A 23,033-nucleotide genomic window follows, 5' to 3' on the forward strand; every position below is an offset into this window, starting at 1 on the left:
CATCCAACCTGCCCAATCTTCTCCCCCGTCCACCCCACAGCCTCCCAATATCAGAAATCAATACAAAACAGCACAGGGTGTGGCAAGAGTACATTTATGCAACAATCACAAGCATTTCCTCATCCGAACTTTGTTTTAGACCCTCAACCACAAGTCAACCAAAATTGTGGTGATGCTATTTGAATCCTTAAAAGCCTTCTGTCAATTCCACAGCCTCCCCCCAGCACAGAGTCCCTCCTGCTTACAGCCCCCTCCCAAAGTGAGCTGCTTCCCTTTGCTGGGGGCTGCCCCAGGGACCCCCCCCCCCCACCCTTCTGCTCAGCGGTGTGAGACTGAGCGGAGGCCACTTCCCCTTTCGGCCTTAAAGCAACAGACGTCGGAAAGTCACAGCGGCCCAAGGAACAAGTTCATGGGCTGAGGCTTCCGGCTCAGGCACATGGGAGCACAGCAGGGCCGCATTTCTGTTCGCAGAGGGGGTGAGCCCTGGAACCAGAACACCAGGCCTGCCGCATGAGCACTTTCCAGCCATCATCAGGGAACTTTTGCCTCGAGGAGGGTTTTCCCTTCGGAAGCTTCTGCTTCACGGAGCTCTTAAGCCCACCTAACAAGCATCCAGGGCTGTTATGAAGAAGGACCTCCCGGGTGGGATCGGGACAGGAAAAAAAACAACCCCAAATTGTCAGTGAAGATCTGCGGCAGAAGGCCAGGTAATATCTACATTTCAGGACTGAATCATGAGCAGCGTGCAAAGGAGGCTTCAGAGTTCGTTGTGCTGGAGGCCTCTAGAAATTCTGCTGGATAAATCTTGCAAGTGTTTCTTGACCTGGAAGGACAAAACAGATTTTATTCATCCTAAATAGAGTTTAGACATTTCAGTCACAATTTAACTTAATTTATTCAGTTTACATCTTCCAATTTGAAACCACTCTGCAGTTTCATTTTTTAAAAAAATATGTAACATTTCTGCTTCAGGATTTTAAAATCACAGGATATAAATTTATAAATGAAGAAAAAAAAAGTACAGATTTTTCATTAAAGCCCACACTCGGTTTTTACTTTCTAAATGAAAACACTTCTTGTCTCATGAGCAACTTTTACCTTATAAATCCCAAGCATTCAGGGCATGATTGCCAAGAACTTGGTTGCAATTCAAAAAGAAGCAGCAAGTCCTCAGGAGGAGGAGAGGGCACTACCAGTTGCCAGCCTGACACCCAGCCCAACAGCAGCCCCCGAACTTGGCTTGGAGCTCACCAGACCAGCCACCTTTCCAGAAACTAAAATGGTTCCATGAAAACCACAGCCTCTGCTCCGTCAGGCAGGCCGAGGGGCCAGGCTGCCTTCCCTCTCCCCGGCCTTTCTACCAGATGAGGAGGCCCAGCAAGCAATGGGCCGAGGAGCTGCACTGCTTCCTGGCTGCTGAGGCAGCCCATTATCTCAACAGCTTTTCCAAATGACCGTATCTGACTGACTGTCTTCATGGCAGGATGTGGGTTTGTTCCATGAAGCAGCCTCCTTCTCAGGTTCTGCCCTGCTTCAAGTCCAAAAGGATCTTGCTGAGCTTTGGAACCTGCAGCTATTCTGCGCGTTCTGCTTAGATGACTTAGGTGTGTTCTGCTTAGGTGCTCGCTTGGCCGCTCTGCATTTCTGGACATAATTCTGATTTCCCCACCCTGAAGGTCCCTGCAGGTGCTCTGAGGAAAGGCACACCTGAAGGACAGGAACTGGGAAGCGCCCCACAGGAAGGCCCAAAAAACTCAGTAACTGCCAGGGGCCCCTCAGCTGGTCACCCAATGGCCACATCTGTTTTGCTGCCATGGTTTCACTCTTGTTGTGTCCCATGTCCATGTCCCCGCCCCCTTCCAGGTCAGGATCGAAGCCTATTTGCAACGTGGCAGTGGAGGGAGAGGGCTTCACAGGGCTTGGGGCAGCAACAGAGGGGCTCTGGCCCAGGACGGAGGGGCCTGGACCACCCCACCTAGACCAGGACAGCTGCTCTCTCTCCTCTTAATACATTTTGTGATATTAATTTTAATTCTTAATTTCGATTATAATAATTTTATGGTTTGGGATTTTTTCTTAGCCTGGAACCCAGGCAAAAGATGCAATCAAGGTTAGATGGGTGAGGATTTAGCAGCTTCTCTGCTCCCCCCCCCCGCCCCCCCGGGTAGGGCAGAAGGCCAAAGCAGAGGGCTCCCTGCTGCCCACCTTGTACCCCAGCTCTTTCGTCTTCTCTTCCAGCATGGCGTATTTCTCCTTGTTTCGGCCGAGATGCTCCTTGTCCCCCGTTCCTTCCACGTGCTTCAATTTCTGGTGGGAGATCTCCAGCTGCTTCTGATAATGGTGGTGCTTTTCCACTTTGGCTTCAAAATGTTTCAGCTCTTCCTAGAATACAAAATAGGCCTTTGTCCAAATGGGAGCTTGTCACATGGCCACCAAAGAGAGCCAGTCCCTCTAAGCCACACCAGCACTTGCCATCTTCCGCATGCACAGCAGCACAACCCCACCAACTGTCTCAGGTACAAACAGGCCGAAGCCACTGAAGCCCTTTTCAAAGAGTGCGGGGGGGGGGGGGAAGGGGGGGGGGAAAGGTAGCCACTCTCCTGGTCCTGAGCCACTGTGGCACAGTGATTAGAGTGCAGGACTGCAGGCTGCTTCTGCTGACTGCTGGCTGCCTGCAATTTGGCAGTTCAAACCTCACCAGGCTCAAGGTTGACTCAGCCTTCCATCCTTCCGAGGTGGGTAAAATGAGGACCCAGATTGTTGGGGGCAATATATAAGCTGCTTAGAGAGGGCTGTAAGGCACTGTGAAGTAACTCTTAAGTGCTATTGCTAGCCGTGCCAAATCATTCCAAATGTGCAAACTTACAAGTTCCAGAACTTTCACCGGACAAGGGCATTGCCTGGACATCCACCTGTTGGGGACACCTCCAGTGGGACTCTGCACTGACCAGGTGGCTGGATTCAACGGCCCCTTTCCGTTCTATGGGTCAGCCACAGGTCCGCAGATGCTTTCAGGACCCATGGGAAGAGTAAAGGGCAGGTGCCTTTGGGGTAACTATGCCTGTCCTTTGTCTGAGGAAAGGGGCCCGTGAGAGAACTGCCCTCTTCGAAGGGCAGAGGTCAGGGGCCTGGCATTTCACGCAAGAGCAAACAGTAATGCACCCAGGCTGCCTACCCGAAGTGATTCAAGCTCTTTCTCTGTGAAATTAGTTGACTGAGCCAAATCCCACAAGTCAATCACACGGGGCTCTTCGAATTCTGGAGGAGGAAAGAAAGGGACATTTTCAGGGCTGAACACAACATCGGCCGACTCAATCATCTGTGTATGTGTCTGCAGAGACTTCCGCAAGATGCGTTTGCAACAGGACTTTGGAAGAGGCGGCCGAAAACAGTAAGAGCTGTCTGTGAAGGCAGAGGCAGAGAAAAAGCACGGAGGCCCGTGGGCACCAGGCAGCGGCGGTTAGAACCAGCCTGGAAGAAAGACTGAGACCATCTGGCCTTTCCCGGCCAATCAGAGGTCCTCCCGAGGACACTTACCCGGGCGGGGGCTCCTTTGGGCTGGGCCCCTCTCCCAAGCCCAGCTCCCTGGGGCCCTTCCTGCAACCTCCAGACAGCCGGTGCCCCTTCCATCCTCAGAGCAGCTGCAGACCCACCTGGGCTCCAGGCAGCGAGTCCCACCTTTGGCCCTCACGTCCACGAAGAGGAAGGTGTCCCTCTTAGCTGCTGCTTGGTCGCCTCCCCCTCCCTCCCCCGTGCCTGGCTAGCCCGAGGGAGCCCTGAGGGGGATGGAGTGCTCACCGCTGGCGGAATCGTAGCCCTGGTGGCTGACTTTGCGCAGGCGCTCAAAGCCCTGGTTGATGCTGTGCAGCTGCTCCTTGAGCTCCGAGTGTTTGCGATGCAGTAGCTCCTTCCTGGCTGCGCTCTCTTCCTCCGCCGGCCGGTCGATCGTGTTTTTGTGGACATCTGCAAGGAGAGGAGCTGGCACCGACCCCAGGCCCACCCAGGGCCCAGATGTGGAGGCCTCACTAACCCCGCCTGGATCAACATTCACAAAGGTAGAGCTGAAAACACGGGGGTCTCTTGTTCAGAACCAGAAGTGGGGGAGCTCCTGGCAATTCACCAGAGAAAGGCCCTGCAGGGGGCATGGACCTTCAGCAAAGATGGCGGGGACAGACAGGAGAGAGCAGAAGCTGCCTTGGGCACCTGCCCTCAAGACAGGTCTTCTTCCCGCTGGGCAAGAAGCCAAAGGGGAGAAACAGATTCCTTTTGTCAGACTGGAAAGCAGCCCCCGTCCCTGGCTTCCTGCTTAGAGACTGCTTCACTTAATGACAGAACTGCCAGTCACAATTGTAACTAAACAAGGACCACCTGAATCAGCCAGCCATGCGCCTCTCACAGCTCAGGGGGCCTCGCTGCCCCTCCCCCAGCTCTTAAGCTCCCTGAGGGCTCATCTCCATACCTTCTGTCCGGCTCATGGTCTCCAGCAGGATGTTGTATTCGTGGACTTTCTCTTTGTGGTGCTGGAATTCCCTCCACAACTTCTCCAGTTCCTCATCTGAGAACTTCCCGGAGCTTTTGGCCTTGAAGAGAGATCCAAGGGAAAGCAGGAGGATCACTCCCACTCTGCTTAAAATGCTCTCCCTGTGCTCAGTAGAAGAATCGCTTCTGAAAACTATTCAATAGGGTATTGAAGATACATTTCCTGGGGGAATCTAACATTAACCACTTAATATTTTAGCTTTAATTAATATTAAAATTAAATATTAACATTAATACTTTAATATTGAATTTTTAACACTGCTTTTATATAGTTATATGATTTTCATATATGCATTGTTGTATTGGATTACTGTATGCCACCCAAAGTACTCTTGGTGAGATGAGCAGCCATTTAAAGTTGATTATTTAATTAACCTTCTTGATATTCTATTCTCTGGAAAGAGATTTTGCTACTGCCCCCCAATTCTAAGAGAAGGAGCTGCTGTGGAAGGCAGGCATTCTTCCGGGCCAGCAGCCCAAGAGGGTCTCCCTGAGCGGAAGGAGGCAAGATCGGCTTCTTCCTCCAGCCTCGCGACCAGAGTGTCCCTGTGGGATGAGAATGGCAGGCACCACCAGGACCAGGAATAGGCAACCAATCTCTGCCAAACGGGGCTTTGGGGAGCACAAAATTGGGGGGTGGGGAAAGAGCATCATTGTGGCACCTTAAGGCCCTAACAAAAGGAGGACTCACTATCCCAGCCAACCAGGTTATAGAGTGCAAAATGGGTGGGAACTCATTTGCAGGGAGACTCCTTCTCCCTGCAATGCAGCTGGGCATCTTGTCCCCTCAAGCATGACTTACTAACACCCCAACTTGGAAACAGTAAATAAAACTCAATCAATGAATCAATGAAAATCAGAAGCCCTCCAAGGCCCCCCCCCCCCCCCCCCGGGCCCAGGGCTCCAGACAAACCTTGTTCCAGAGTTTCTCCAGCCGGGGGTCACCAAGGCCATCCTGCGCGAAGCCCTCCTTGATGTGGTTGGTCTCCCACTGCTGCCCCTCCTTCTTCCCACTCAAGCCGTATTTAGTCATAATTACTGGAGGGAACCAAAGGAGAACAAGATGGCAATTTTGGCCCAGATCACTAACATTTATTTTCACGGTTTTGTGAAACTGGGAGTGAGCAGCCAGTGGACTCTTTGGGGTGTCGGGAGAATCTAGTGCTTTCTGCATTTTGGGAAATTCCACCTACCCACCCATAGAGTGGACTGACCCTTAATCTGATTCAGCAAAGCAACATATTTTTGACAAAAAAAGTGCACCTTCAGGACCATTTAATATATTTTAGTCAGATATTAAAAAGGTAAAGGTTCCCCTCACACATATGTGCTAGTCGTTCCTGACTCTAGGGGGCGGTGCTCATCTGTGTTTCAAAGCCAAAGAGCCAGCACTGTCCAGACACCTCTCCGTGGTCATGTGGCCAGCATGACTAAATGCCAAAAGTGCACAGAACGCTGTTACCTTCCCACCAAAGGTAGTCTCTATTTTTCTATTTGCATTTTTTACGTGCTTTTGAACTGCTAGGTTGGCAGAAGCTGGGACAAGTAATGGGAGCTCATCCCGTTATGCGGCACTAGGGATTCGAACCACTGAACTGCCAATCTTTTGATCGACAAGCTCAGTGTCTTAGCCACTGAGCCACCGCGTCTCCCAGTCAGATATTAATATTAATTTAATTTAAATATTAATTTAATATCCCAGTCAGAGATTAAATTGCTACAATTATCAGCTGCCACCTCAGGCTTGCTTGTGCCTCGCTACCATGGGGGACAGTCTGCCGTGGACCCAGGGGATGGGAGGGAGGGTGCTTGGGGGAAAGCAAAACTAACTGCTGTATCTCCCCGAGAGGCTGCTTCAAGGTTAGCCGGCTGAGAGGAGGTGGCAGCTGCGTACCAACCTACACTTGACTGTTCTGAAAACATCCTGATTCAACTTGATTGGACACAGGGGTCAGCGATGGGAGTTAAGGGAGAGAAAAATTTAACTTAGGGATTTTGGCACGCGATTCTTAGTTCTGGCTATGCTTTACTGCAATACACTTGACTTCTATTAAACAATACCTTTCTCAACAATTGGAGCCAAGAATCGTTTCTAATGTTTAAACTGTGGCAGGACTGACCACAATTAATGATCAACAGGTTCAGGCTTTGGAAAAAAATGCAGTTCCTCTGATTGCATGACAACACTGAAGAGAGGCTTTCATTCTTAGAAGGGCCTGAACCAGCTGGAAAAATGGGACTGATGCAGCCAGGTAAATTTAGGGAACAGATGCAAATTCCCAGATTTGGGCAGAAAATATCAAGGGACATAAATAAATGGAATTCATCCAGAGCGGCAGTGTGCAAAACGGTCCTGGGCGCCTTGGGGATCAAAAGCCATATAGAAGCCAACAGCAAATGCACAAAGTGACTCCATGACTTCTTGTAGCAAGCAGCTCCACTGGTTAATTGTCCTCATTGTTAGGAAGTTTCTCCTTAATTCCAGGTTGCTTCTCTCCCTGACTAGTTTCCATCCATTGGTTCTTGTCCTGCCTTCTGCTGCTTTGGAGAATAGCTTGACTCCCTCCTCTTTGTGGCAGCCCCTCAAATATTGGAAGACTGCTATTATGTCCCCCCTCCCCCCCCATCCTTCTTCTCTCTAGACTGGCCTCTCCAGACCTCGCTCTCCTTCTCAACACAGTGGAGACGCCAAACTTTTCAAAATCATCTTTACTAACAGGATTTGCAGAGCAGACCTCAGGGGATCCCTGGGGAGGAGGGGGGGAAGCTGACAATGAGCCCAAAAGCCCCCCTCGCCCCCACTAAGCAAGCAAGGAATTTAACAGGGGAAACGAAGCCTGGTACAGACTGAAAGCAAAGGAAGCCACAGAGAGGTCGCACATTAACGCCAAAGAGGGGGAAAGTGTCAGAGAATAGAGGTGCACCCCCAGCACCCCTAAAACTCAGAAGCTCCCTGGGATGAGACCCTACTTTAAATGGCCCTCTCCAAGAACAGCCTTTGGAAAACTGCCGGTTGGGCAGCAGATCTGAAGGTTCATGTGAGATGCAGACACGAACCGCAACTGGATGCTGCTATGCTCAGTCATACTCAAGTCAGAATAGACCTGGAAGGGACCTTGGAGGTCTTCTAGTCCAACCCTCTGCTCAAGCAGGAGACCCTATGCCATTTCAGACAGGTGGCTGTCCAGCCTCTTCTTAAAGAACTCCAGTGATGGAGCACCCACAACTTCTGGTGGCAAACGGTTCCACTGGTTAATTGTCCTGTTAGGAAGCTTCTCCTTAATTCCAGGTGGCTTCTCTCCTTGGTTAGTTTCCATCCGTTGCTTCTTCTCCTGCCTTCTGGTGCTTTGGAGAATAGGTTGACCCCCTCTTCTTTGGGGCAGCTTCTCAAATATTGGAAGACTGCTAACATGTCACCCCTAGCCCTTCTCTCCATTAGACTCGATGCACCCAGTTTCTGCAACCGTTCTTCATGTGTTTTAGTCTGCAGGCCTTTAATAGCCTCCAGGCACTCCATATGGCCTCCTGTCTGATTTTGGTTCCATGTTCCTGCCTCCTTTTCAACCCCAGAGACCCCTGCAGGAATCCAAGAAGACGGACGGAGGAGCCACTCGGAGCTGGCAAGCAAGATTTCTGCACCGCTGTCCACCCGCAGCGCATCTCCAGTGAGATGCCTGGAGCATAAAGGACGCCCAGCTGCAAACTTGGTGCCTGGAGGAGCTCAACCCCCCCCCTGGAAGACCAACACCCCCCCACCCCCCAAGGCAGGCAGACACTCTATCGACTCGCAGCATCCTCGTCTTCTATAGATTGTGTCTGGGTTTACTGGCCCACATCCAGTCCATTATTTCTGCAAGGCCAGGAATCCTGCCAAACTTGGCATTGATCCACAGCCAAGCCCCCCCTCCCTCCCCCTCCCCCAATCCCAGCTCCAAATATTGCAAAGTGATCAGCGCCGCTCCATCCCATAATAGGAAAGCAGAGCCCTCTTTGGATTTTAAGAGGAAGGAGCCCCCTGGGGATGGCCAAGCTCTCCCAGGCAGGATGGCTGGGGAACACCCCGCTTGTTCTCCATGGAGTAGATAATCAAGCGGCATTTTCTCTTTGGCAGGAAAAGCTGAGAGAGGGTCAGCTTCTTGAAGGCAAGCAGAGGAACGTCCTAATTTGCCCCCAGAAGCTGTGGGTGCTCCAACACTGGAGGCTTTTAAGAAGAGACCAGACAGCCGCTTGTCTCAAATTGAATATGATCTCCTGCTTGAGCAGGGGGGTGGACTAGAAGACCTCCAAGGTCCCTTCCAACCCTGTTATTCAACAAAGCAGGTAGCATTGTGACAAATGTCTATGGAGATTGTCAGTCATCCAGGTCATGGCTGTCCCAAAGGTGCTTTTTCAAGAGACAACTGGACTTTGCTTTTCATTGAATTCATTTCGCTTCTCATCCAAGAAGCTTCCTCAGTTCTGACTGAATTGTGAGGAATGAAAGGATTTATATTCCTTGCAATCATCTGGTCATTAGCACTTTTTCTGAGAGTCACTGAGGCCACTTGGAGGTTTGTCTCTGCCCTCAGGGTCATCTGAATAGAACCAGTGGTCCTCTCTGCCCAAGGGATTGTGACAATTAAACACAAAGAGAATAGCTTGTCACAAAAGAAAACCACAAATACGAACTATAGATAAATAAAGATATACCCGGTAATCAAATTATTGCTGGGAAAAGCGCCTTTTGCTGTCATGTATTTATGGTACTTCTGAATAACTGCTTGATTTTCTTACCTCTTTGACCTTGAGCAATTGACTAATAATGAAAAATAATGCATACTGCAGTTAAAATGTTGCCAGAACATTGAAAACTACTAATAGAACAAAATTAAAGACTTCATCCCTGTGCTGTCTCTTAATCTTGGTCTTTTGTATAACTTAACATTTTTAATTTACATATTGTAATTATTTATCTGCTTGCCTTTTTATAATCCGTAAGTGGCCCAGAGTCACCTTACAGGGGAGATGGGCGGCATAAACATTTGAGGAATAAGTAACAGAGCCGCGTACAGCGCCTCAGAAGACGACGGATAGAAAATCGGAATATGGGGGGGGGGGGCAAGACCCTTCAACTTCATCTCAGCAGTGGGGAGCAGCCCAAAGGCCTCCGGGCGAAGGGGGCGGCCTGGGGAAAGGCCGGCTGGGGGACTCGGGCAGCGGGACACCCACCGAGCCTCCTTAGCCATTAACTCCGCCGCAGCACTTAATAGGTGACGGATGAAGTGGGAGCGAGGCGGCTGAGAGAACCGAAGGGCCGAAAGGGAGGAAGGCCGCACAGCCCCCCCCCCCCGCAAAGGGCACCGAGACCAGAGGGGGGGAGGGGGGGGAGGGGTCCCGGGGGCCTCCGCACGTCACTCACCCTCCAGCCGGCGCCTCAGGCGGGCCTCCCGCTCCCCGTCCTCGTCCAGCCCGGCGGCCTTCAGCTTCTTCCAGCTCAGCTCGTCCTTCTCCTGCAGCCGCAGGTCGCTGTGCAGCTCGGCCAGGCGCACCGCCGGCAGCCCCACCTGCCCGCAGGGAGAGACGCAGGGAGGGAGGGAGGCGGCCGCCCCGTCAGTCCCGCCGCCCGCCGCACCGCCTCGCCTCGCCCGCCCGCCCGCCCGCCGGCCCGGCACTCACGCGCTGCGCCTTCTCCCACAGCTGGTTCAGGCGCACCAGGCGGAACTCGGCGGAGGGGGAGGCGGCGGCGGCCTCGTTGGCCTCCCGCGAGTACAGCCCGCCTCCGCCCGCCTCCGCCTCCGCTCCCGCCAGCAGCAGCAGCAGCAGCAGCAGCAGCACCGGGGCTGCCATGGCGCTCCTCGGACTACGGATCCCAGCAGGCGCCTCGCTCCCTCCCTCCCTCGCGTCGCCGGGAGCAGGCCCCGCCCCTGAGCATGGGCGGAGCCTCGGCGGGCGCGCCACTTCCGGGGAGGGCCGAGCGAGCCGGCGCCCGTCCTTCCGGGGAGGAGGTGGCTCCGCCTCCCCGCAAAGGCTGTCGGGAAACGGGGGCAGCCTCCGTGGTAGGAGCGGGGGGGGGGGGCGGGCGGAGAAATCCCGGAAGAGAGTCGCCGCCGGTGGCGCTTCTGGGGGGGCGGGCGGGGAGGCCGGTGGCCGCGGGAGGAGGAGCCGGGGCTGCCTTGCCTGCTCCGCGGCCTCCCCGGCGCCCCGAGCCGCTGCGAGGAAGCGGATGAAATGGATTCCGAGCCCCGCGGCGCCTCCCGGGGATTTGGGGCTGGAAACGGCGCCCACATCGAGCGAGGCGGCCTTGGACTGCCCGCCCCATCAGCCACAGCCCGCGTGGCCGGCCGCCCTGGTGGAAGCGAGGGGCGCGGGCTGAACGGGCCGGCAGGGGAGCAGCTGCCCCTTAGCCCGAGGCGGCCCTGCGCCAAAACGCGGACGGAGCCAGAGCAAAAATACATTTAATGTGCATTTCAGTTGCAATTACAATGAAACACCGCGGGTAGAGCTTCCCCCGTGCACGGAGCCACTTCCCTCTTCCCACATGAGAAACGAGAATTTGCTGGCACCTTTTGGGGGGCTCGGAGACCCCCCGGAGCCCCCAACCCCGAGCCTCTTCCAGGATGAAGCGCCCTGGGCTCCGGCCGTGGGGGGCAGGGGGGCGCCTTTCCTCCCCGCTGCTCTCCCGGTGGGGCTCCAGGGGGAGGGAAGCCGCGGGGTTAGTGGCGGACGGGGCCCTCTTGCCCCCTGCAGCTGCAGCGGGAAAGGCCTGGAACTTGGCGGCCGCAGCCCAGGTAGCCAGCCGAGGAGCCCCTCCCGCACCAGGCAGTCGGAGCCGCTCCCTTGTGGGGGGCTGCCAGCTTCCGCAGGGAGGTGGGAAAGGAACGGTGCCCAGAAAACTTTCCAGGTGTGGGCAGGCCCTGGCTACCCCAACACCTGGATCTCGGTGAGGAGGGCGGCTCTCCACAGGCCAGGGATGACTTGTGGGGAAACCTTGCAGCGGGCTGGCTCAACCTGTCTGAAGCCAGGCACTTTCTCAGGGCCGGCCCTCCTGCCCCCACCCCAGCCAAAACTCCAGAGGCACTAATGTTATGGCTGGGTGCCATAATGGAGGCACTGTCCCCTCAGACAGGCAGGGGGGCACTGGCAGCAGCCTGGCCTTCCTGTGGGGAGCCCCAGACTTCTGAAGCCAGAAGCAGCTGCTGCTTTGCCCCTCTGAGGATGCAAAGGCCTTGAGCTTGCAGGGGTGGGGGCTGTTCTGCCTCTCTCCAGAAATGATCTTCCAGTGTAGTGTGTGCATATTGGGAGGGGGGGGCCGGCGCAAGGGAAGGGCATGGTGGGGGAGCCTCGTGAACTGGGGGGAGGAAGACTCCTCTTCTGCATCATCCCTGGGCATCCAGGCAGGTAGGCACGTGACAGTCTCCCCTCCCTTGGCACCAGAGGCCCTGGGCCAAGAGTGGAGGGGTCCATAGTTGGCACAGAGTCCAGAGCAAGAGTGGTCTGGCTTGGGGGGAGGCTCTCATCTTGGCCGCCCGTCTGTCTGAAGTCCCCTAGGCCACCGCCCTGCATCAGCTGGTGCAGACACTGGTGATGGAAACGCCAGTGCCAGCATTGCCTGGGTCCACCAGGCCGAGCTCCTCCTGCTCGTTGATGCAGAGCTGGTAGCCGCAGCCCTTCCGGCGAGGCAGGGGTCCCGCCAGCTCGGATGCCTCCGCCTTGGCCTGGGGTGGCAGCAAGAAGCCCACACTGCCAGCAATCAGCATGTGCCAGATGCTGTGGATATAGAAGTAGTTCTCCTCCGTCTCCACAAAAGCATAGAGCAGCACGGCCGAGGCGGCAATCAGGGCTCCGGGCAGGAGGCAGAAGGTCCAGCGCTGCCAGGTGGGTGGGTAGCAATGCCGCCGGTGGATGCTGCGAACCGTCTGCAGGCAGAAGAAGGTTGGAGCCAGTCCAGGGGGCAGCCTGGCCAAGGAGTGGCTGCTCGTGCATGTCGCCCATTCTGCAGAGCTCCAGCCACCCCCGCCCTGCCACAGGAGGGAGTACAATACTGGCCACAATACTTGCTGAAAATCAAGTCCTCCTGCCACCCACCCACCCCCGTGTTTGAGGGAGCAGGCGTGGGCAGCCTGGCTTGGAGGGAGACTCTGGTGTCCTGGGCTCAGCCTCTCTTCTGCAGGGCATAGAGGGGGCTGCTCCCCCAAAGTCAGGCTGCCTCTTGAAGGAGCTCTCCGATTCACTGAAGGTGTCCGAGGCCCTTGCCGAGTGTCCAAAGGTCTGTCCATCTGGAAGCCCCACAGCGAGGCTGGGCAGCTGAGCCTCTGGCCCAAGCAGCCCAGCTGGGGACCCAGGGGAGGGGAGGGAGGCCCGGGGTCCTTACCCAAGCGATGGCCATGACGCCCACAGCAAAGAGGCTGGGCCCCAGCAGGTTCCAGAGGCCGTGGCGGTCCAGCTGCAGGGCCATGGAGAGGAGCATGGCTCCCAGCAGGTACAGCACCTGCTCAGGGGAAGCAGAGGGAGTCACTCTTATGGTCAGTCTGCTGGCTCAGAAGCACCGCCTCAGGAGAGCCGGGCAGAATGGCTCCCGTGCCCTCAGCTGTCCCCAGATCAGCCTGCCTCCCCAGCCCTCCCTGCAGCAGAAGGGTCAGCCCAGCAGGCGAACCCTGAGCCCTACAGGTGGCTGGCAGCAGCACCCCTGCCCTGGTGCTGCCTTGCTGGCATGCCAGGCTCACCACTCCTCCTCCTTCCCCACAGGTCCTGAGCCTGGTGGATGCTGGAGCTCTCCTGGAAGGGGAGGAGGGCCCCACAGCCCCTTCCCCTTCTGACCCAGAGAAGCAGACTGGGTCTATTCCCCACACTGGCACAACAGCGTAGGGAGAGGGAGCTTGCCCTGGGGCGTTCGTTTACTCTCGGGGCTGGGTGGCTGAAATTATGACAATTTCTTGCCTTTCTTATGTGAGCCAGGGCAGCAGCCATAGTGATCCCTCTTTCCCACACAACAACCCTGTGAGGGAGGCTGGACCAAGAAGGGCCGTTGACCCGTTCCGGGAAGCGGTCTCTGACCTACCGGCTGAGTCCCTTGGACTCGGATCCTTTGCCAAGCTGGACCCTATTTCCTATTTCCTTGGCCGAGGCATTGTCCTGCAGGGCACTGCGTAGCCTCTGTTATGCTCTCTGGTTCCTGCCCAGAATCTGCCAGGATTGGCTCACTGCGATACACCCTGGGGAGGAGTGGGGCTGCTGCCACCCCGGGCACTCTATGGTCCTGCTCGCCATCTCCCTGCCCAGGGCGTGTGGTGCTCTACCAGCCCGACTCCCAGGGCCCCGCCTGCTTCCATCCTGGGCTCCCAGCTGCTCCTTTGAGCAGCCCTGCCCCCTTCCTTCTCACTACCTGTTTGATGACGGGCTGCAGGCGGGCCATGGCGATGACGGTGACCCAGACGGACATGAGGGAGCCCAAGAAGTCACAGAACTGCAGGACGTCGTAGTCCATGATGCAGAAGACCACAATGCCTGGCTGGTCACACGCATGGTAGAACTGGCAGAGGCAGAAAGGATCACTCCATCAGGAGTGGGACTGATCGCTTGCCCCCACCTGGGCCAGCCCCTCCAGCAACCCGGCTTCTCCTCACCCTGGAACCTGGCCAGTTGGCCTTGCCCTTGGGGGCTCCCTTCCAGTTGAGACCCCCAGAGACTACATCAAGCAGGGGGCTCCGTCTGAGGGAGGGGCTGAGGGAGCAGCTGAGAGACCTTGCAAGAAGATCCGGATGCTCTTGCGGCAGGCAGGGGGGAGATAGAGCCACCCTCCCCAGGACTCAGAGTTGGACCAGAGGGGAGAAGGAGGCTCTTCTGGCATGCCGGGCTGCTGGACCGGCCACTGTGGCTACTGTGGGAGGGGGGGCTGGAGAGGCTTTTCGCTTTGCCAGTAAGAGCCAAGTCTTTGGCCCAGAGGACTACAGGGCTCCTTCAGGGCTCATTCAACTAAGGGGGTCAACAGGAATTAGAAACCGGGTGGGGGACCCCCCCTCCTTCCACCCAGGAGGCTGAGTGGCTGGCCAATCCCCGTCTTAAAGCCACTGGGGCAGAAAACCAAGTTAGAGAAGTTTGCACATCAGAGCAGGCAGCACCAGGGCCACTCAGAACCTTCTCCCCCCCCCCCCCGAGTGACCGCCAACTGCAGGTGAGCCCCTTGCACCTTCCTGCCCTCCCCCTCCCTCCTGTCCTTCTGTCTCAGGGGGGCATCCCTGGCAGCCCTCACCGTGGAGAAGAACATGGTGAATATGTAGACGGCTGCCTCCAGCAGGTAGCCGGTCCGCACCGCAATGGCCACTGGGGGGACGAACATGAGGTTGCTCAGGCACAGGAGGAGGGTGGAGAGCAGCTGGAAGCCGTAGGAGAAGGCGGCCGCATTGTCGGTGCAGCCCCAGCCGCTCCAGCCTGCGGGCAAGAACTGGCATCAGGGACGGCCCCAAGAGAGTGCGCTCTCCCCACCGTATTTCAAAGCCCATCCCCAGGGACTCTCTGGTGGGGGCCTCCCTCCCTCCCCCTCCAAAGCTAGGAGTGACCAGGCAGTAGGGGCTGGCAGTTGTCAGAAGAGCAGCGGCCCTGGAGACAGGGCAAGGTGGGAATGGAACCCCTCTCCCCCCAGACAGCATCTGGGGGCCAGGCCAATCCACTGCCCACTCACCCGCTTTGCACTCGCAGGCTGCATACAGGTAGTTGTTGGTGCGCAGAAGCTTGCACTGGCCGTAGGGGCCGCAGTCGTTTATGCAGGGTGAGAGGAAGGCACGCAAGTACACTTCAGCGGTCACGTTCCCACAGGACGAAGACCTGCAGGGAAGGAGGGGGGCTGGGTCGGGAGGGAGCGCCCTGGCAGCATCCCACCTGCCGCTTGAGGCCAGGCACCTGGGCCCATGTGCCCAGAGGGAGAACGCCCGGCCAGGCAGTGGACAAAGAGCCAAGCTTGAGTTCTGGCGCTGGGGGTGGGGGGGGCAGGACACAAGCAGCTAGCTGGGGGGATCCAGATCTCTTCTTCCAGGGGTGTGAGTGTGGGGTATGTGTCACCCAAGAACTGCCAGACCTCCTACTGATGGGAGCAAGAAAGGGGTAACAAGGAGCTGCCTTTGTTGTTTCTAGTTTGAAGTATGAAGAAATTGTGTGGAATACAGAACTCGTAGAATTGTATAGGAAAGTGAACTGTAGTAATTCAAAAACTCATTATAATGGCAAAACCACACCTCTTGAATATTCAGTTAGTTATTAACAAGCAATGCTAAAAGTATTATGGGATAATACATGTTACATGGTACATGTATAGCTTCTGGGCATACTCTCTAGATGTTTGATGGTTGAAATGGTGCCGACCAACTGAAAAACACATTCCAAGCCTAATATGTTTAAAGTGTATATAAAGTTATTTTTTCCCCTTTCCACCTTCTACTTGAGGGAAACCTATCCTTTGCTCATGCGTAAATAAAAGATATTAGTCTACGTTTCTGGTTGGGATGCTATTTTGACCCAGTAAGAGTCTTGGCACCGTGAGCTAAGACCCCTACTATGGGAGAGCTCCCAGCTGCTTCTGCGGGCACCACATGGCTGCCTCCTGCTAGACGAGGGCATCGGGTGCTTCCCCCACAGCTGAACCCCTCCCTGGCAGCCCCACAGAGAGGCCCATAGGAGCTGGGGAGCCTCCCACTCTGTCACAACACCGATATCATAGTGGGGCGTTCTGGAAAGTTTCTATGATGTGGATTCCGTCACTCCTTCTAAGCAGGCCATGTCTTCTCAAAACATTTAGCTGGGCATTTTGACAGGAGGATCACCCTTCACTCAAAGTGGCACAACATAAATGGCAAAGAGAAAAATTAACCACTCACATTGTCTCTCCTCTACTGAGCGTAGTTTCCTCCCAGCTGCTGGGCATGAGGGAGGCCCTCCCAGCCGGTGGAAAAGAGAAACAACTGCTTTCCAAAGGGGAGGTTTTCCCAGACAGGGAGGGTTCTTCACCACCAGCTCCGGGCATGGACTGGGACCACCCCAAGCAGCAGGCACAGGGGCAACTCAGGCCAACTAGGCTTGCCTTCTCTGTTTTCTGCTGCTTCTTGGGAGATGCCCCGCCAGGCTGCCCTACCTTTGGTCCGTGGTGCAGAGCGAGCGCAGACTCAGGTACCAGCTCCCTGTCTGGGGGTAGGGGATCCGCAGTCGGGTGAAGGGGGAGGTGGCGTTGATGGACAGCAGGAACCCAGCCAGCAGCTCTGCCAAGGAGAACCAGCGGCTGAGGGCAGCTTGCCTGCCATGCGAGGGCTGCCCCTCTGGTTGTGCAGCAAAGCCCCCCTGCAAGGAGAGTCCTCGCTGGTCACTGTAGATGGGGGGGCGGTTCTGACTTTACCTGTCTGGCAGGTCACTGAGGAGTCCCCTTCTGAGGCCAAAGGCACCTCGTGGTTCAAGCACGCAAAGATGGTGGCATTCTTCCCGTGCAGAGAAGACTAAAGGAAGAGAGACGAGGCTGCATCATCACCACAAACATTTCCATGTCTCCCCTCGTTCCCACATTCAGTTCTGCCCCCTTGCTGCCTCGGGGCTCCCCTTTGGGGCAGAGGGTGGTCGGAAGAAGTCAGTCACGGAGGCTGTCTCTCCACTCCTGCCTGCACCTGGGCACTGGGCTCCCACCCCCTGGCCGCCCTTCTGTGCCCCACAGCCACTGACCACTGTTGAGAACCCCCCCGGACGTGCCAAAAGGACGCACCACATTCAGCTTCAGCTCCAGGTTGAGGATCCCTCCGCTGTCCAGCACGGGCAGGAGATTGATGGCAAAGACGGCTGGCCGGTCGGGGGGCACTGACACGTTGGGCCCGAAGAAGATGTAGAAGTGCACCGAGAAGGTGTCCAGCTCGTTGCGCAGAGTTGGCCGGGTGGGCCAGCAGTGCTCCCCACCTCTGGGAGGCCTGGGGGGCGTGGGGGTGGCTGGGGGCTGGAAGCTGCTGGGGAGGGAGGGGGACAGGAGGTCCGCCAGGGCCAGCCCTCCTGGGGAGCCGAAGGAGTGAGGCATGTTCAAGTGGGAGGCAGGTAGCTGGGCTTCCCCCAGGCCAGTCCGGGAGCAGTCTGTAAAGACAGGAAGGGGGGCATTTGGATCATGGCCCACCCAGCAGCCCCTCATTCCAGCAGCCCTCCCGCCCTCAATAGGACAGCCTCCTTCATTCTCCAGGAGACCCTCTTTGGGTCAGGGTCTCTGGACAGGGCCATCTTAACAGCATTATGGGCCCCTGGCAAAGCAGTGTACTGGGGCCCTTACAACAACTACTCACAGGAACAAAAGTGAAAATGGTCAATAAAATTAAACATATATTTGCATGTTAGTATTAATTTAAAAATGCAGTAAAATCTAATAAATATGTTGCTGTATTTATATGATACAAGGTGCATTGAAGAGCTAACATTCACAGATTAATATGGGGCCCCTATGCTTGTGGGACCCCCAGGCAAGTGCCCATCAGGCCCATGCGTTAAGACAGCCCTGGATCCAGTCCCAGCGGAACCATCTGCCAAGGGGTCCTTTTCACACAAGGGTCAGAGAAGGGAGCCAACTGAGGCCCCTGGGGTCCCCTCCCTCCCCTCATCAGGGACCCCCACCTGAAGCCGCTCTGCCTGACCTGGGAGGTGGGAGATCAAGCGCTTTGCCACTTGGCAGTACCAGAGGAGTAGCACCCCTCCCCCATTGCCCAGGCCTTCTCTGCCCTCTGTAGGACAAAGGCAGTCAGCCTCCTCCCCCCACCTTCCCTGGGTTTAATGCCCCCCTCAAGCCCACCTTGGTCTCTATCCCTGACATTCAGCCTGCTACCTGGGGGGGAGCTGGATGGGCCCTAGATGACTTCACATTTGTGTCCTGGGAACCAGGGGAGCTCAGTTTAGGAAATGCATCCCACCAGGTGAGCTTGCTCAGTTCCGTGAAGTCTCCCAAGAGCAATTCTGCGCTCCCCGTTCCATGCCACATCCCCAGGTGCCACTTGAGGCCCGGAGCTGGTGCTTCCTACCCCAGCAGCTCCATCCCTCGTGGGCCCAGCTCACCTTTCAGCTGCACCCCCAGCTGGAAGCTGATCCGGTCAGGCAGCGGCAGAAGCTTCTCCACCAGGATGAAGTACCAGTTTTGCCAGAAGGGGCGCTCCAGCACGAGGCGGCAGGGCAGCTGCTCTCGGCAGTCCACGGCTGTGGAGTTGTGCAGAGGGGGGGCTTTGCCACGCACTTTCAGTCCCAGTGGGCAGCCTGGTGCACTCTGGTTGCCCCTGTGGCAGCTTCGCAACTGCAGGAGCACCCTGGAGGTGTAGCTGGGGACGAAGACCCTGTGGGCAAAGGAAATCTCATCGCCCCGTATCAAGATGGGCAACTGGTCGTCTTGGCTGCCCCTCCCAGAGGTGGCCCAGGACAGGCAGGCCAATCTTTCAGCCAGCTTTTTCTGCATGTTGGGAACACTGGGGGAAGGGAGGGCTCCCTCTTCTTTGACCTTCATTCGTTCCAAAGCCCCTGCCCCCCCCAATGATGTCATGACTTTCCCAGCATGCCTCTTGCTGCCAACAAAGTGGACCCTGGACCCAAAACGGTTGTCTTTCCAGGTGGCCATTTTTTAACTGGGAGCCAGGTATGAACCTGATGCCCTGGCTGGGTCTGTGGGGGCATCACTGGGGACCCCCGGCTAGATCAGTGGGGGCCTCCTTCATTCAAACTTCTTGGCAACATCCCCCAAGACCTCTCAGCCAGAGGCACATGGGGAAGAGTTGAAGAAGGAGGTTTTGTGGGGTGGGAAGGAGCAGATCCTGCAATCCTTTCTCTGCAGGAAAGGTGTGTTTTCTATCAACCACCTCACGGAGGCTTCCCTCCCACTTTCCTGGTCCCCTCATGAGATTTTATGCTACCTTGGAAACACCTGGGACACCTCATTATTCCCTTGTGCACCCGTCCGAATGCCTGCTTCCCACACCACGAGAGAAGCCTTGTTCCTTGGCCATGACACTTACTTGTACAGCAGGGACCGATTGTGGGGGGAGAGGACATGCTCAGTCTCATAGCCTGGGTGCAGCACCGCAATGCCCACCAGGCGCTGGACGATGAGCTGCGGCTGGAAGAGATACTGGCAGTCCTCTGCAAGTCCCTGTGGGGGGAAGGGGGCCCTGTCAGAAGACCCCAGCCAAGTCCAACTGTCCCCCATCCGTATGCCCAGCCTTGCAAGATGGCCTGAAGCTGCTGCATGGGCCTCACCTAAGAGTCAGGGGCCGGTGGCTGCCCTTGAGATAGGTGTGATGCAAATGCCCTCCTTGTGCCTTCTCTCCACACAAGGAACCCCTTATGTAATCCCTGCATCATCCCCCTCCTCAAATCCCCCCCTCCAGGGCAGAACTGCCTCCCATTCCCCACCCTAACCCTTCATTCTGGGCTGTCTCCATGGAGGAGCAAACTGAGTGGGTCAGGGAGCTCACCCATATGCCAACTGCCCCTGCCCCAACCAAGGCTTCTTCCCTCAGAAGTCCAGACACCCCAGCAGTCTCCTGGGCCTTCTCCCTCCCCAGGCATTTTTTATGGAGGGGGTTACAAGCATCATATCTTCTTTGGCCTTTTTCATTCCATGGTGCCATGAACTGGGCCACAACCTCCATCATCTCTGCCCTTGCTCTCTCCCTGGGACTGGCTCTCCCAGATCCTCCAGGGATCTGCCCTCCTGCAGCCCACACTCACCTTGACAGAGATCTTGCCCTGCTCTTTGGGCAAATGGGCAGCCAGGAACCAGTCCCCGGGCAGGGGGCTGGTGATGTTGAAGACTCCGGTGGTCCGGTTGGGTAGCGTCCAAGTGAGCGTGAGGGCAAAGGAGCCAGGCACGGCTGTGTCCCTGGGGAAGTGCATGCCCAGCGGGTTAATGACTGGTGGCGCTCCTGAGCGAAAATACCTGCTCAGAGAGAAAAGGTGAGAGTTGGAGGCAGGAGAGCCCGGGCACTGAGTTGGGGGAGGGCTGGCCTGGTGGGAACGGACTGCAAGAGGAGGAGGGAGCTGGAGAGTTCACATTTCTCTGCCAGGATGGGAAGCCAGCCCTCTGTTTTGGGCCTGGAAAGCTTCCCCTTCCCTATCCTGGCACCTCATAAGGGTTCTGCCACCCTTTAATCGGCCCCAAAATTAACAAAACCAAACATCCAGCTCCCACCCCTCAGCGCAAACTTCCGTTTGCAGAGTCTTCGTAAACTCGGGGCCTAAAGCTTTGGGCGGCCTGCGAATCCCGCAGGGGCCCGGCCATTCCCTCGAGGGCATGGGGCCGGTTAAAGGTTGAAGAGCTCCCGGACAGAAACGGGAGCGTTACAGCGCCGAGAAACGAAACCGGGAGGCCCCGCAGCCGGACCAAGACCCCCGCCTCGACTCACACGGTGATTCTCCGGTCCGGGCATCGGTCCCCGAGGCTGCCGCCCTGCTCTTTGAAGGTGACCAGGTTCCAGACGGCCACCGCCGTGTCCTCCGGGATGCGGAAATGGAAGAGCTCTAGGCTGGTGAAGGAGCGGAAGGCATTCAGCTTGCGGGGCGTCCGGGTGAAGTAGTCGGTCACGAACAGCCCAGCTGGGGAAAGAGAGGCAGGGCGGAGGGCGGTCGGAGGCTGCTAGGCAGGGCAGGGGAGCAAAGCCAGCCCAAGCCGCGAGGGGGCAGCTGGTTCCCCAAAGGGCCGGCCACCCATCCCACAGACCTGGAAAGCCTCTGGCGGCTGAAGGACAGTGAGCCGCGGGCTGAAGATGCGGTTAGGCGCTTTTCTCACCCGCCCTCTCCGCCTCTGCGAAACGGGTTTGCAGCGCTTCCAAGGCGAACCAGCAGAAAGTTCTGTGCGGAGAAGACTCCGCCCCAGAAGGCTCAGCTGGCCTAAGATCAGAGAAGCTCCCCCCCCTCAAAGCAGATGTACCCTTCCCCATAAGGATCGTCTGGGCCTGCCTTCTAGAAGAGGTTCCGGTGCCCTTCTGCACCGTATTTGCAGCAAGAGGATCCTGGAACTGGCCTTTCCGAGGACGCCTAGCAGCCTCTAGTCCAGTTGCAAGGACAGTGGTGCCCGCCTGGCCTGCCATCTTCTGAGCTGGCCAAGCACTTACTCAACTCCTGTCAGCTGTCTATTACCCTCCCCACTCAGCAACCCTCCACCCACAACACTCTGGCTGCCCCAGATTATCTGGGTGGAAAGCAGGGCCTGTTCCTTTCTGACAGGGAGAGCAGGCAGAAGATGGGAAGGGCTGCTCCTTGGGTGAGTGGGCATTCTTCACCCTCTGCCAAGACTCAGAGATGGGACCAAGGGCAGAGGCAGCCTACTGGAGATGTGTGTGTGAGCGCATGTACATGCACACCCTGTCTCATGGCAAACTGGAAGAAATCTGTGTAGAGAGCATCACTGGGCAAATCAGTGTGCTAGAGAGGCTACCTTTGTCCATCTGTGAGATTCTCCATCCGGGAAGCCCAGCCTGTTGCCTCAGGTTTCCCTTTCCCCACTTGGGACCTCACTTCCTGGAGTAGACAGAGGAGCCCTGCTCCGCAGAGAAGAGTGTTCTGCCTTCTCCGTGCGTTTCTTCCCCATAGGACTCAGTTCCCTTTTGTGCCTGGGTGAAAGCCACAACCAGGATTGTGGTATCTGATTGATACCCCTGGAATTCGGTCTGAAAGCTGCTTCCCTGTAACCGGGATCCATTGCTTTCTGGAGTCAGAGAGAGCAGGCAGGGGCCATCTTCTGTATGGGACTCTGGGGTGAGTTCGTCTGTGGGGCTGGTGGTGGCTTTTCAGCTGTGTTTTTATGACTGGATTTGGTCTGGGGTGGGGAGTTGTTTATGGTTTAGCTTACTATTGCAAGCCAGTCAGAGTCTGTTGGAGAGGATGGCTATAATAAATGTAAACAGTGTATAAATGTAATAGTGAAATGGTTATTTTATTCCCCCCTTGTCCTTTTTCAAGGTCAAACATGCCCAGCTTATTCAGGGAATCCCCCTTCAGGCCTCCTCCCAGGACTCTAGCTGTGGACATTCGCCTCCAAGGTGCTCTTACCAATCGTCCCAGGGGGAAGCTCCATTAGGCCTCCTCCTTCTCGGTGGTTGGAGTCTTTCATGGACTGAAGAGTTCTCTGTTTCAGATAAGTGAGTGGGCTATAAAGAAGGGTGGGCTGCATCTGCAGAGAAAACCCCCTCACAGGTTCCCACCAGGTTAGAGGGTTCAGATGTCCTGGGGAAGCTGAAGGGATCATTAACCCTGGAGTCCTTGGTGTGTGTCTGCACACTTGCTTGCTTGCAAATATTTCACAACCCGATTTGGAAACATCATCAGGGCACAGAGCACTGATAATGTGACCTTGCCAGCTCATGAAATACCTGCAAGCAAACAGCCAAGCACAGAGTGGCAGGAGCCCAGAGTTCAACTCTCAGCTAGGAAGATCTGTGGCTCATTTACACTCAGCCAACGGGAATGAAAGGCAGCCTGTCCTCAGATCGCCTTTGGCTTTCGGCTTCATAAGCCTGGCTTAGACTCACACC

General features: G+C 56.2%; 2 protein-coding genes across 2 annotated transcripts; both read right to left on the bottom strand.

Moving 5' to 3' along the window:
- Positions 1–78: 78 nt before the first annotated feature.
- LRPAP1 (LDL receptor related protein associated protein 1) lies at positions 79–10,398 on the bottom strand. The gene is made up of 8 exons (XM_070939008.1): positions 10,195–10,398; positions 9,938–10,082; positions 5,453–5,577; positions 4,460–4,580; positions 3,799–3,963; positions 3,176–3,258; positions 2,206–2,382; positions 79–823 (listed from the first exon to the last, which is right to left on the bottom strand). Exons 1-8 carry the CDS (start codon positions 10,363–10,365, stop codon positions 758–760), a joined length of 1,053 nt encoding a protein of 350 aa, XP_070795109.1. The 5' UTR covers positions 10,366–10,398; the 3' UTR covers positions 79–757.
- A 1,682-nt stretch (positions 10,399–12,080) lies between these two features.
- TMEM8B (transmembrane protein 8B) lies at positions 12,081–21,590 on the bottom strand. Its single transcript, XM_070934586.1, has 13 exons — positions 21,431–21,590; positions 20,907–21,096; positions 20,233–20,440; positions 19,518–19,651; positions 18,574–18,845; positions 17,255–17,610; positions 16,898–16,994; positions 16,640–16,763; positions 15,197–15,339; positions 14,768–14,946; positions 13,901–14,047; positions 12,890–13,006; positions 12,081–12,434 (listed from the first exon to the last, which is right to left on the bottom strand). Exons 1-13 carry the CDS (start codon positions 21,588–21,590, stop codon positions 12,081–12,083), a joined length of 2,481 nt encoding a protein of 826 aa, XP_070790687.1.
- Between the last annotated feature and the right edge of the window lie 1,443 nt (positions 21,591–23,033).

The sequence above is a fragment of the Pituophis catenifer genome, unplaced genomic scaffold (assembly GCF_029215685.1).
Source record: "Pituophis catenifer annectens isolate HBS135680 unplaced genomic scaffold, rPitCat1.0.hap2 SCAF_2, whole genome shotgun sequence".
Classification (NCBI taxonomy): domain Eukaryota; kingdom Metazoa; phylum Chordata; class Lepidosauria; order Squamata; family Colubridae; genus Pituophis; species Pituophis catenifer.

Excerpts from the sequence above, each read along its gene's own strand:
- LRPAP1 (XM_070939008.1), bottom strand. The coding sequence starts at position 10,365 with ATGGCAGCCCCGGTGCTGCTGCTGCTGCTGCTGCTGCTGCTGGCGGGA. Across the intron at positions 4,581-5,452 it reads TGGAGAAACTCTGGAACAAG|GCCAAAAGCTCCGGGAAGTT; the intron begins GTTTGTCTGGAG and ends TCTCTCTTCAAG. Across the intron at positions 3,964-4,459 it reads GACCATGAGCCGGACAGAAG|ATGTCCACAAAAACACGATC; the intron begins GTATGGAGATGA and ends CTCTCCTTGCAG.
- TMEM8B (XM_070934586.1), bottom strand. The coding sequence starts at position 21,590 with ATGGCAGGCCAGGCGGGCACCACTGTCCTTGCAACTGGACTAGAGGCT. Across the intron at positions 16,995-17,254 it reads TGGAGCTGAAGCTGAATGTG|TCTTCTCTGCACGGGAAGAA; the intron begins GTGCGTCCTTTT and ends CTCTTCCTTTAG. Across the intron at positions 13,007-13,900 it reads TGCAGCCCGTCATCAAACAG|GTGCTGTACCTGCTGGGAGC; the intron begins GTAGTGAGAAGG and ends TCCCCTGAGCAG.